The 14,652-nt window shown below is 31.2% G+C and overlaps 1 protein-coding gene across 1 annotated transcript; it reads right to left on the minus strand.

The window, feature by feature from the left end:
- Positions 1-417: 417 nt before the first annotated feature.
- Positions 418-1,580, minus strand: LOC125826562 (transcription repressor MYB6-like). The gene is made up of 2 exons (XM_049505913.1): positions 1,396-1,580; positions 418-1,110 (listed from the first exon to the last, which is right to left on the minus strand). The coding sequence occupies exons 1-2, from the start codon at positions 1,526-1,528 to the stop codon at positions 422-424; spliced, it is 822 nt and encodes a 273-aa protein (XP_049361870.1). The 5' UTR covers positions 1,529-1,580; the 3' UTR covers positions 418-421.
- Between the last annotated feature and the right edge of the window lie 13,072 nt (positions 1,581-14,652).

Genomic DNA, 14,652 nt, shown 5'->3' on the forward strand with positions numbered 1-14,652 from the left:
TTTTTTAGAATAATTTTCGTGCTTTATTATCAAATAAATTAGAGTGGATGAAATGAATTCTCCTCATTGCTTCATTTAAGTTTAAACTATATCATCAATATTACATCTTATAAGGATTTAGGATGTTTTATACTGAATATTTGTGATTCTCTTTTATTCAACTTTGAGATCGATAATGTGTAGATCATAATTTTTGAAAAAAGAAGATTTCTTTTACGTGTTTAGGATCTACTTTTTTTTTTTACCATAGTTACAATACTTTCGAGATATCGCCTTAAAATATTTAAAAAGTCTCTTCAATTTCATTCTTGGATCCTCCAACAAAATCTAGTCATAACACAACAAATTTGAGCCAAAAACTAAAAAACTATAGTAGTAGAAACTAAACATATATACATTCCTAGAAACAAAAATCTAAAACTTACATTAAGAATTTTTGCTCCTTTTGATCTTCTTGAATTTCAGAAAGAAGTAGAAGATATTCTTCATAAACTTTTTCCACCATATTATCATTCATTTCCACTTTGTTTGAAAATTTGCAGCTTTCTCCCATAAGAAATTCATCAAAAAATCCATCCCCTTCAAGTAATTCACCAAAATCTAATTCCCTTGGAAATAATTTCACCTCTTTTTCCTTGTCTTTTCCAACATCAACTTTTTCAAAATTACTATTTGAGGAACAAGTAGTAGTACTCAATGTATCATTTTCAAAACTATTGTTCCTTAAAATCCCACAAGAAATCCTTATGGGCTTTGGTGCAAATACTTTAATCTTCTCAACTTGTACAACTTGACCCTTAAACTTCTCATTGTTGCTTTTCTTCCCCACTTTTTTTCTTGATTTCTCCTTTTTGGTAAAATTCTTGTGGGGTTTTGGTTCAATTCCTGTGCTTTTGAGCTTCTTGATTAAATGCGTATTCCAATAATTCTTGATTTCATTATCTGTTCGACCGGGTAATCGTCCGGCAATTAATGACCAACGATTACCCAAAAGTGAATGTAATCTCACTATAAGATCTTCTTCATCTTCACTAAAATTTCCTCTTTTAATCCCTGGCTTCAAATAGTTCACCCATCTTAGTCTACAACTTTTTCCACACCTAAGCAATCCTGAAATATTTTTTTCTTATTATACAAAATAATAGTCAATTACGCTAACGAGCAAGAAAATAGATATAAGTACGTATGGTACAACAAAAGTTATTTTTCATGTTTATAGAAAAATCAGTAGTCATTCCCTAACGAATCAGAATTTTCATAACATAATGTACTAATTAAACACACAAATTTAAGAAGACAATAAAATTTAATAGTTACTATATATATGAAAAAATAATTAAAATGACTTACATCGTACCAAACATCGAAAAAGGGATTAGAGAAAAGAAAAATTACCAGCATTTTTAGGCAAAGATCTCCATTGGCCTTCACCATATTGATTGATATAATTAGTAAGTAATAAATCTTCTTTAGTAGACCATGGCCCTTTACGTAATCCTTCTTTAACACAACATGGTGCTCTTCCCATTTTTATGTTTTTTTTTTAGAATTTTTTTCAGAACTAAGAAGAAGTGAAGATGGGGTGCGGTGTTGGGGGTTGGAGAGCAAAAAATTAGGAGAAAGGTGATCTTTTCTATGCCACGAGGTTGAAAGTACAAAAGCATTATTATTATAGAATATTCTTGCTATCGTAATTTATGTGTTGTTTGATTTAATACGGAGTTTAAGAAAAAAAGATTATTTTTTAAAAAAAAATTATGGTTTAATTAAAACCACTTATAGATGTTTGTGAGACTATAAATCATCTTATTGGTGACTGACTAAAAAGAAATGTGTGACACATAAATTGATATTGAGAGAGTAATATATTATAAGGGGTCGTTTGGTTATTAGGATTGGGATACTGATCTCGATATAAAATTTGATATTTCGTCTTTTCAATTTGTTTGTCTTGCTTTCATTTTCAATCTATTTCAAAGAGATTGCCTCTTTCTTTTTGGCAATTTTTGAATTTAAATTTCGTCTTTTCAATTTGTTTGTCTTGCTTTCTTTTTTCAATCTGTTTCAAAGTGATTGCCTCTTTCTTTTTGTCAACTTTTGAATTTAAACTTTTCACATGACATATCTAATACGACGACATTTAGGTACTTTTTACATATTTTTAAATAGTTTAAGATCACAATATTTTAAAGCTATCTTTACTATCTTAAACTATATATCAAGTCAAAATTAAACAAACAAATTATAACGAAAAGAGTTTCATTCATCTAAACCCGTGTTTATTGATGATATCAGTTAAAACCATACAAACAAATTGATTTAATAGGTAAGAAAAGAAAAAAATAGTAGTATTTTAACACACAAAAAATTAGGAAGTTTTTCGATATTTCAGTGATATCTGTTTTCCATGATCATGTGTTTTTCCAATGAGCTGTTTAGCTTGAAACATGAGTGAGAAAATCATGTTTTATAACACAAATTTTCAATGAATTCACAATGAAAAAACCTACATTTCTAATAGTGTTGCCACATAAATATCTATAAATAGTATTAAATAATTTACACAACATGTTAAAACACATTAATAATGTATGTATATAACTTAAATCCTTATGATTATTGTAGTATGAATAGAATTTAAATAGTAAACACCATTCATCAATATAAATAGTTGTTAACATCATCAAATCATCTTTGTTCGTCATACTTGATAGATAAATTGCCTCATATTCATGACTACAAACTCATATTCAAAAACACTTTAGGTGATAGTATAATTTTTTTTAATACTAACGAAATATATAACTTTAATGCTTACCTTTTTTTTTTTTTTAATCTAGCATTTGATATCAACATTGAAACTTAATTGTATTTAAATTTACGCCGCATAGACGGAGGAGAAATTAATAGAAAAGTAAAGGACAGTCCGATCAAGTTGTTTCTTATTAATTGGAAACTTACATTCAATCATCATGTCGGACACCTTTTTAAAAAATACACTTTTTATAGAGCGCCAATCACATGCTAGCCAAAAATTGTCTATGTATAAAAAAAAAAAAGATGGTCATTTTTACTAGTTTAGTTGAAAAATATAATTTTATTATTTTATCAATATTATTAAATACTAATGTTTTCTAATTGATGTTGATGAGTATCACTAAAGAAGATCATGCTATATTTACGTGATAAGCTTTAACTATCTAATAGACGCTTTAAATCACACTTCTTTCTTTTTCTTTTCAAATTTGATTAATTTATCATCTTCTCTTTTACATCTACCAATTAAAAAATTAATATGACATGTTAACATCATATTAAAGGTGGAGAAATGTTGAATCTCAATTAAAGATGGAGAAATTTCAATCATTTCACCATAATTTTTAATTAAAGAAATACATTTTTTGTTTCAATTTATATGTTACCATTCAAATTTTGAAAGTTAATTTTTAAATTTTAATAGTATATTTGAACATAATTTTTTTTTAATTGAATCGGAACGGAAAAGTAGTGAAAGTGGTTGTATAAACAGAGAATCTGATCCACCTCTGATAGCCAAGATGTGTCAACGTCAGTAAAATATTTTAATTCAAAAGGAACAACTTGATCTAATGTTTATGTTGTGTTTAGGTGTAAAATAAATAAAAATTATTTATTATTTTTTATGAGTAACTTGAAGTGAAAAATAGCTATTTTTAAATATATATTTTTTGTGGTTTTTGGAGTTTCTGAATTTTTTTTGAGGAAAAAATAAAAATATTTTGGATTTGTATAATAAAACGTGTATGAAATGTCTTGGTCTTTTTTTATTTGTCGTCAAGTCCAAAAGTTTCAAGAAAAAAGATCCCAATTAATAGTACCCAATAGAACCAAAATTCATCCACGTGCATGCATGTGCTATTATTAAACAAAAAAAACATGTTACTACAAATAACTTTAACCAGTGTAAAAAAAGAAAAATTTAACCTATAGTTCAATTTTCGATCAGGATTTGTCACATTCATGATAGAGAGCGGACAGATGAGGATGAGTTAAAGAGGTGTGAGAAAATCAACACGTTGTGATGTTAAACAATCAAACTCCTCCATTGATGAACCTTAATTCATATGAGAAAGGAGGAAGAAGAAGAAGATTATGGAAAAGCTATATGAAGATCTGCTTAATTGAAAATGAATTAAGAGAGTAATTATGACATCTGAATCTATATATAGATTAGGGGTGGGCATAAATACCGAAAAACCGAAAAATCGAACCAAACCGAAAAAATTCAGTTCTTCGGTGTTTCGGTTCGGTGTCGGTTTTTTTTTCGGAACTTCGGTTCTTCGGTTTGGAGTTCGGTGTAAGGTTCCCGAAACTACGGTGCACCGAAGAATCGAAGTTTTATTAAATAAATTTAATAGTATTTATTATATTACTTAATTTTTAACTTTGCTTGGCCCATTTCAATTTTTATATTTAGATCCTAAACTTAAATAGCAAAAATCTTAATAACAAAATAGTAAACCCTAAAGACCTAAAGTCTAAACTAAACAAAACTCAATTTAATTCAAGTTTGAGCAGCAACTTGGTGTTTCTACTTTCTACTTTATGATTTTATGATTTTATGTTGTTACTTTGAAGTGAGAACAACAAATTGATGCTCTTACCTTCTATTGTTAGATGGTTAGTCGTTATTTTGAAGTTTGAAGTGTGAATTGAATAACAATTGTTACTTTATCATTTTCTCTCTTTATTTTTGTTGACACCGAAAAACCGATTTAAAAATACCGAACTAAACCGAATCGAAGTAAAAAAAACCAAACCGAATCGAACCGATCTAGTTTGGTTTGAAATAGGGTGCACACTTTTCTAAAACCGAATACCGAAGAACCGAACCAAAATTTGATTAAACCGAACCGAAGAACCGAATGCCCACCCCTAATATAGATATACAAATTGAAAACTAACTAACAAAATGAAAACAGACTTCTGACTTCCTATAACTAACTCTAACACTAACAGTACTATAAAAAAACTTGTATCTAACTAACTTTGTGAATAATGAACAGTAATAACTAACTTATATTCTCATCACCCCTCTCAAGTTGGAGGTAAGTGAGTTTACAAACAACTTGTTCAACAGTGTATTATGTTTAACTCCAGTCAAAGCCTTTGTAAAGATGTCTGCTAATTGTGAATCAGTAGAAATGTGATGAAGTGTAATCAGGCCTTGCTGAAGTTTATCTCTAACAAAATGACAATCAATTTCTATGTGTTTTGTCCTTTCATGGAAGACTAGATTTTTGGCAATATGGACTGCAGCTTGATTGTCACAGAAGACCTGAATTGGCAATGAGCAATTCAAAGATAGCTCATTCAGTAACCTTTCAAACCATACCAACTCACCTACTACTTGTCTCACAGCCCTGTATTCTGCTTCTGCAGAGGATAGAGAAATTGTGGCTTGTTTCTTAGACTTCCAACTGATAGGGCTATCACCCATAAGCACTAGATAACCATTGACTGACTTCCTTGAATAAGGACAGGCAGCCCAATTTGAGTCACAATAGGCATTTACAGTAAGGTTAGGCTTGTTCGAGATGAAAATTCCCATTGTAGGATCTTGTTTCAAGTATCTCAGAACATGATAACTAACCTTCAAGTGTGGTTCCCTAGGAGTTTGCATGAATCGACTGAGATGATGCACACTATAAGTTATATCCATCCTAGTATTTGTAAGAAAATTGAGTTTCCCTATCAACTTCCTGTAATGGGTAGGATCAGACAATAGTTCCCCATCTGTTGCCTTCAATTTCTCAGTATAATCAAGTGGTGAGGTTGCAACTTTACAATTAAAAGAGTCAAACTCCTTCAAGAGGTCAGTGGTGAATTTTCTTTGTGAAATAAGAACTTCATCAGGCTTGTACAATATTTATAACCCCAAGAAGTAGTGCAATCTACCTAGATCTTTTATCTTGAACTGATCATGCAAAAATGATAGAGTTGATTTCCTCCAAGTCAGTTCCAGTTAAGATCACATCATTTACATATATGGAAACAAACACTAAACACTCTCACATTCTCTTAAGAAACAGTGAGTAGTCACTATCTGAATGTCAGAGGTGTATCTAGGATTTTGTCAAGATGGGTGCACGAATACGAAAAAAATGCATCTTAAATATAAATTTGATAAGTTTGACTTTTAGGTTCTTAATATGAACAATTAAATTTTTAAAATTATAGGTCCAAAATATATAATACTATTAATTTTAAATTTTAATATACACATTTGATTTAATTATATAAAAATCTTATAGTGCAAAGTTTTTTAGGAACTTCCAATGTAAGGCACTTGAAATTTTTGAAAGGTTAAAGGAAAAAAAACAAAAGAAAATTAGTTGAAACGTCAAAAGTATAACGATAACCACTTGGGGAGGTGTTACTCAAAAGGACAAGATGGATATACGACTTAAATTTTTATCCTTACTTAGAGAGGTGCACTCAATCATTATTGTATTATTATATGATATTTTAAACGTGGATCACACATCTATATTTAAATATTTTTTTAAAATATAACACTATTATATATGATCTAGAGAGGGGAGCATTGGTTCACGTGAACCCACGACACCCCTTCTAAATACACCCCTGTGAATGTATATACCCTCTTGAACAAAGACTGCTGGCCAATTTTTCATACCATTGTCTACTGGCCTGCTTCAAGCCATACAATGATTTCCTCAATTTGCACACCATATTTTGACTGGTCACTGCAAGACCTTGTGGCAATGTCATCTACACTTCCTCATTCAAATCACCATGAAGGAAAATATTATTGAAATCCAATTGATAAAGGTTCCACCTCCTCTTAAAAGCCAAGGTTATGAGAGTTCTAACAGTGATCATCTTGACCATAGGAGAAAAGGTCTCATTATAGTCTATGCCAGCTTGTTGAGTGTACCCCTTAACCATTAGCTTTGCCTTGAACCTCTCCACACTACCATCTGCCTTGTGTTTGATTCTGTAGACCCATTTACAACCAATATCATTCTTTCATTTGGGTAAGAGGACTAGCTCCCAATTGTTATTTGCATATAATGCTTCAAATTCTTATGTCACTGCCTTTTGCCAGGAAGGATGCAAGATTGCTTCTTCATATGAAGAAGGTTCACAGTCATGTGACATGTTTTCAATTAACTGCTGACTATCAGAACATAAAGTTGTGAGGCAAACATTGTCATGGTTGGATACAAAAGAGGTGAGGGAATGGTGTGGACTGGAAGTGCTTGTGGTAGACTGTAGGTTAGGAAGACTGTAATTGTATTCCTTCAAGTAAGTGGGAGTGTGAAGTGATCTAGTTGTTCTTCTAAGGGCAGGTATAACATCACAAGATATGGTGGTGGGTGGATGGATATCATGGTCTGCAGGTGAGGCTGTTTTTTCATCAGTATAGTTGATTATTTGATTTGTAGTAACTGCATGTGATATGTTAGTGTCTAGTAATTCATCATCAGAAAATATGTTTGTTGAATTTGAAGTATAAGTAGAAGTATTTGAATGATGAACTAGAAGCTTTAAAATAAAAGGAAAACTGGAACCATCGAGAGTAAGTACAAAAGGAAACACAGACTCATGAAAGATAACATCCCTAGACACATGAACTCTTTTGGTAGCTAGATCTAATACCTTATATCCCTTTGTATTGAATGAATATCCAACAAATATATGTGATGTTGCCCTTGGTTCAAACCTGTCCTTGTGAGTTTTCAAAGTAGTGGGAAATCATAGGGATCCAAAACTTCTTAGATGAGAGTATGTGGGTGGTGTATGGTATAATAGTTTATAGGGAGTTTTATTATTTAAAGGTTTAGAAGGCAGTTTGTTGATGAGGTATGTGGCTGTTAGTACAAATTCTCCCCAGTATCTCGTGGGTAATTTAGACTGAAATATGAGGGCTCTTGCTGTCTCAAGGAGGTATTTGTGTTTTCTTTCAACTATGTCATTTTGTTGGGGTGTATATAGACAAGATTTTTGGTGTATTATTCCCTTTGTTTGGAAAAATTGAGTGGCCTCAGTAGAAGCGAATTCCAGACCATTATCAGACCTGATAGTTTTTAATTTGGTCTGGAATTGATTCTCCACAAGAGATATGAAAGCCTTAATAGTTTGTAGGGCATTACTTTTACACCTTAGTAGTTGTGTCCAAGTTGATCTAGTGAAGTCATCTACTATGGTCAAGAAATAGTGATAACCATAATGAGTAGGGATGTGATATGGTCCCCATAGGTCAACGTGAAGCAGCTCAAAAACCTTACTAGTAGTGGTTGTGCTTTCTGGAAATGGCATTCTAGATTGTCTAGCCATAGGGCATACGATACAAATGAAAGGTTGTTTAGTGGAGAAATGAATGGATATAGTTGGAATACTTTTCATCTTTACAAAAGGTACATGACCTAATCTATCATGCCATAAGAGTTCATTTATCTGAGAGTTATTAGATTTAACAACAAAATAAGAACAATCAGTAATGTGGCATGATGAAAAAGAATCAACTTTAGGACAACCATCTTTATTATCAATAAAAGAATGTTTTACAATGGGTGGTATTGAAACTTCATTACACTTAGCTAAAGAAGGAACAAAAGTACAATTGGAAATGACATAAGGTCTATTGCTTCCAATAGACAATGAACAACAGTTGTGGCACTTTGAACATAGGTAATATAGACCATTCTTGGCTCTACCAAGTTCCAGATGGCTCTTCAGAGAAGGGCTCTGCAACAAACAAGAAATGTTGTTAAAATTTACTACACATTTGAGTTGAAAATCTAGACAATGAACTGATATTAGATTAAACTTGAAACTAGGAACAAAGAGCACTTTCTGCAGAGTTAAAACTGGACTTAAACAAACATCACCAATTTCAGTCACTTTGACTTTGTAACCATTTGGTAAACTGGTAAGGAAAGGATATGACAATGGTCTAATATTTGTGAGAATTGTTTTATGTGATGCTCCTGAGTCTATGATCCAAGAATCAGCAGTTAATTTTACACATCTACAAGAAAGATCACCTATCTCAGTAATAGAAGAGTAACAAGCAAATATACCTGCCAGGTTCACAGCTCCACTCAATATGTTGTCTGAGTTAGTAGTTCCAGCTTGCAGGGATCCCAAAAGATTGAGCAATTGTTCATACTGATCTTTGGACAAGTTCAATGGCATTTGTTTCCTCAACTCAGGGTCTTGTTCACACTGGTTCCCATCATTCTCAGAGGTGCAAATATTTGTTGCAGGAACAACACTCTTCCCCTTTGAAACCTTTGAATTGGATGGATATCCATAAAGCTTGTAGCACCTCTCTCTTATGTGACCTGTTCTCCTGCAGAAGTCACAAAACAAAGAGCTCTTAATGGTGCTAGAATTACCTCTGAACAGACTTGTGTTACTCGAATTTCCAGACATTCATGTGTTGCCTTTAGAAGAATTGTAGTTTGTTCTGGGTCCTCCCTTAGATCCTGTATTACTAGCAAAAACATTCAGAGAGGTTGAATCTAAAGCTGTGTGGTTATGGGGTCTTACTTCCCTTTGTTTTTCCGCTTGAGATAATATTGCAAAAGTCTGTGCCATACTAGGCAAGGTACTTAGCATGAGACTATTTTCTCTAATGACAGTATACATCTCATTCAACCCCATCAAAAAATGTATGAGTCTTTTATCATGTTTAGCCTTGACCAACTTAGTTTTACCATCACAAGTGCACACACAACTGCATTGATAGCTTACATCAACAGTGCTCATTTCTTCCCAAAGCTTCTTCATCTTTATATAGTATCCAGTGACATCCAAAGTTCCTTGAACAAGATCATTTATCTCTTTTTGAAGCTGATACAACTTACAACCATTAGTCTGATCATACTTTTCCTCCAATTCTGTCCACAATTCATGTGCATTATTAACATATTGCAGACTATCTCTTAGATCTGGTGACAAGGAATTCAGAATCCAAGAGGTTACCATATCATCACATCTCTCCCACTGCTGGAAGCTTGGATCATCTGGATTGGGTTTAACAATTTTCCCATTGATAAACCATGTTTTTCTCTTAACAAATAAAGCCCTAAGAATAGCTTTCCTCCAAGATCTATAATCAGTACCATTGAAAACTCCAGGTAATAGAGATGAACCTGCATTCTCGGAAGGGTGTAGATAGAAAGGACTAGGGATATCCATTCTAACAGTGGATGTAGAACCACTTGAAATTGGATCAACTTGTTGATCAACCATAGTGAGACGAAATCGTGGAGAGGGACATAAACGAGTGATGAAGAAGCAAAATCAATCGAGAAATAACAACTGAAACTCAAAGAAAAATTGAGAATAGAAAGAGAATCGAAAAAGGGAACAATGTAACTCTTCGAGAATTAAAGTTCACAAACTATTTGTGAATGCGGAAAGAAAGTAGGATCTAAGTCCTCTACTCTGATACCATGAGAAATCAACACGTTGTGATGTTAAACAATCAAACTCCTCTATTGATGAACCTTGAGTTCATATGAGAAAGGAGGAAGAAAAAGAAGATTCTGGAAAAGCTATATGAAGATCTGTTTCATTGAAAATGAATTAAGAGAGTAACTATTACATCTGAATCTATATATAGATATACAAATTGAAGACTAACTAACAAAATGAAAACAGACTTCTGACTTCCTGTAACTAACTCTAACAGTACTATAACAAACATGTATCTAACTAACTTTGTGAATAGTGAACAATAATAACTAACTTATATTCTCATCAAGGTGAATGGTGAACTACTGATGACAAGTTTTTTTTAGACATATGACATCTTAGGTAATTTGGGAAAAAAGTAAAACAAATGTCATATTAAATAGGCCATATGCACATTGACATGGTGCACATATGCTTTTATTTGAACATATATAATTATGACGTAGTCTAAGGAATATTATATATGTAGACACGTAATTTTTGACCAAACATAAAGCTTTACATTTGTTTTTATTCCTTAAATATTTATTTTAGGTCAAGTTAGATATTTTGATTTTTGTTTTATTTTAGTAAGTTTATTTTAAAAGATTTGAAAATTAAAAAAAAAAAGATTTTTTCAATATATTAAACTTGTTGGATATTTTAAAAAATATTTTCTTTGATAATAATCTTTTAAAAGTATTTTACATTATTAATAATTATGATTAAAACAAAGTAGTATGAGATTTTGCTTTGCTTTAATATCATAAAACATGCAGGAATGAGTCAAAGATTGTTAGAAAAATAAATAAATAAATATTTATATAAAAATCAGTTTCTATTTTTGTGCCTAAGAATTGTATGAAGGGATAGAGTTTTAAATTTCAATTATGTGCTTTTGCGGGCTGTTTTGCTGTTAGTTTTATTATTATTTTAATCAGTTGATATTTTATTATAATTTATTATTTATATGTGTAGTTAATAAAACTAAAAAGGGATAAGAGTCTGAAAAATACCCCAACTTTGGTCGGATTTGTTGTTGTGATACTAAACTTTCATAAGGACCTATTACCTCTCTAGACTATTCAATACCGTATTTTTTACCCCCTGAACTATTTAATAGTGTATTTTAAATGTATATATGTGCCCACGTGGACACATTACTATTTATAATTTTGCATTATTTTTTATGTCCACTTGGGCAAATATATATGTTTAAAATACAGTATTAAATAGTCTAGGGAGGTAATAGGTCCTCATGAAAGTTTAGTATCGTAACAGTAAATCCGACCAAAGTTGAGATATTTTTCAGACATTTATCCCAAACTAAAACTAACATAAAAATAACCTAAATAATCTAACAAAACCCACCCCACACTCCCACTCCCTCACATTTTCCTCCATATTCCACACCCGACACGATACAACCCACTGCCCCACTCCTACACCTATCCTAATTCCTATATAATACACCTACACACTACTAACACGGAGGGAAAAAAAGATATAGATCATTAGCAAAGAAAAATAGAAGGGAAAACAGATTTTCAGCAACATACTTCTTTCTCTACGCGTACAACACATACGTATTCGTCCTCTTATTATACATATTTTTCTCCACTCACAAATAAAGGTTGAGTTGGAGGTTTGCTTTCGTGGTTTCAAGTTCGTGGTTTCCTATTAGGATTGCTTTCTTTTCGTGAGTTTGATTTTCGCAAGAGGTACTATTTAACATTTATTTTATAATTTGATTTTCGTGATTATATAGTATTTAATTCCAATGTTATGAATTGGCTCAAATTCTATGCTTGTTCAACCTTTTCATTATAATATTGAAATATGGTAAATATGTGTATATTGTTAAATTTAGAATAAATTTTGTATAGTATCGTATTTTGATCTTTATGTCTAGTATCCGGTGATATCGTTCTTGCTCCTAATTTTACCACACAAATTCATATTCTGTTTCTTTTTGCTTATTTTTAATATATTTATTTGTGGATTAAAGCATGAACAAAGTTATTTAAATGATTCCATGTATTAGGTAATCTATAAAGTTGATTCCGATAGTACGCCTTACTTTTCTCTCCTTATTATTTTTAGTATTGATACTTTAGTGTAAATATGCATTTAACTGTTTAAAATATAGCCTCTTTCGTTATTAGCCTAAATACGTTAAAATAGTAAAATAGTTTATGATATTATTGGATGAGGGATTTGTGAGGTAGAATTGATTTGTAATTTGGTTTATGCTAGTGTTAATTATCATCTAAAGTAGGCTATTGAATATTATTTTGAGAAAATAATTGTTGGATTGATGTACAATGCTCACTATTTTTATTTTTTTCAAATAACAAGAAATAAAAATAAAACAAAAACAATATAGACACTACCTGCCTACATATACGACACAACAAATAAAAAATAAGAAAAGAGAAACAGAATGAAAAAAAAAAACAAAGAAAAGAATATAATAAAAAAACCAAAAAAATAAAAAATAAAAATAATAACCAAAGCAGCAAAAATATTTTTTTTTAAAAAAAAATAAAGAAAAAAAAAGGTTAGAAAACGGACGGAGGCACAAAACCAAGGAAGAAAAAGGAAAACGTACAATTTTTTATTTTTTATTTTTTGTTAGATGAGTAATAATAATAATTAAATTTCATCTCAATTAAGAATGTGGTTCCACGTCTTTTTGAGATACTTAAGAAACTCAAGGATGCGGTTATGCACCTTGGCCAAATTCAAGGATGCGGTTACGCACCTTGGCCAAATTATTTTAATAATTAATTTTGTTAATTCAAACCAAGAGGTGTAAATTGAGATTATTAGGTGTGATGAACTTGAGAGGGGAAGACAGTTATGTCTCCAAATGTCAAAATCGAGAATGCAGTTATGCATCCGGTTTAAGACTAATAAAAATTCAGCAATTAAAAAATAAGCAAATCATGGCCTGTAGACACAATATATCCAAAAATAGTAAAAATAAGTATATGTCAATAAAAGCGACAGTGCTAGAATCACGAGACTCGAGGGATGCCTAATACCTTCCCCTCGGTCAACAGAATTTCTTATCCGAATTTTTGGTTTGCAGACCAAAACTAAAAGAGTCATTTCCTATTGATTAGGGATTAGAAAAGGTGACTTGGAACACCACAACTCAATTCCAAGTGGCAACTCTGAAACAAAATAAAATAATCCCTAAATCAATAACGTCACTTAAATTTGAAAAACCCTTCCGTCGCGCGTAAAAAGGGGTGTGACAATATATATAAGAATTGTTGAGCCAAAATTACATAATACAAGATATGAGTTTGGACTGTGACGAAATGGTCAAAGATCAGAGTCGTCTAACCAATCTTTCGGAGAAAAATATAATTTCACATAATATGCGTGTTTTTGGGCTTGATGTTGGTATAGCCCAAGGGACAATTAACGTACAAGTATTGTAGGGTCAAAACAAATAATACGTGTCACGAACTTGGATTACTGTAACGATAATTTCTTATTCCCAATTTTTTTCATTGGTTTATTCAGATCAAACGAAACTATGATGACACAATGTGGACTAACAAAAATGTGCACTATAGTAGGTCAGGGAAATATTATTTTTATTGTAATTTTTTGAATCTGTGAGATGACTAGATCCAGTCTATGAATATACTATACTTTAGATAGACCAACTATATACAGAATCATAATGATTAGCATTAACTCATGGTGACAATATTTTTTCAAAAAAATTAATATATTTCCTAAAAAATTAATATATTTCCTTTGTTTTATTTTTTGGATTTTGTTGTTCTTTGTATTTGATTTTCTCTGAGAGCTTATTCCCCTCTTAGCCGCCCGTGTGCCGTGTGTTCGGTACGGAGAAAAATATAAATTTTTAAAAATTGTTAAAAAATCTGAAAAAGATAAGTTTCTTAAAATATGATTTTCCGACAAGTTCTACAAGTGACGTTCGACATTAATTATTTTTTTCTTGTGTCCGTACAACAAACTTAAACTTCACCCCGACACTTGTAAGTTGTAACCTTCACTTTCACCTCCAATAATATTTATCTATATTATATATAAATGCTTTAAAAATTATTGAAAATGAGTTGAAAGAAAATATATTTTTCGTGCAAAATATTTTCTTTTGTACCAAACCCACCTTGAATTGTTAACACCATATAT

The sequence above is a fragment of the Solanum verrucosum genome, unplaced genomic scaffold (assembly GCF_900185275.1).
Source record: "Solanum verrucosum unplaced genomic scaffold, falcon-dt-bn FXZP01000060.1, whole genome shotgun sequence".
Lineage (NCBI taxonomy): Eukaryota > Viridiplantae > Streptophyta > Magnoliopsida > Solanales > Solanaceae > Solanum > Solanum verrucosum.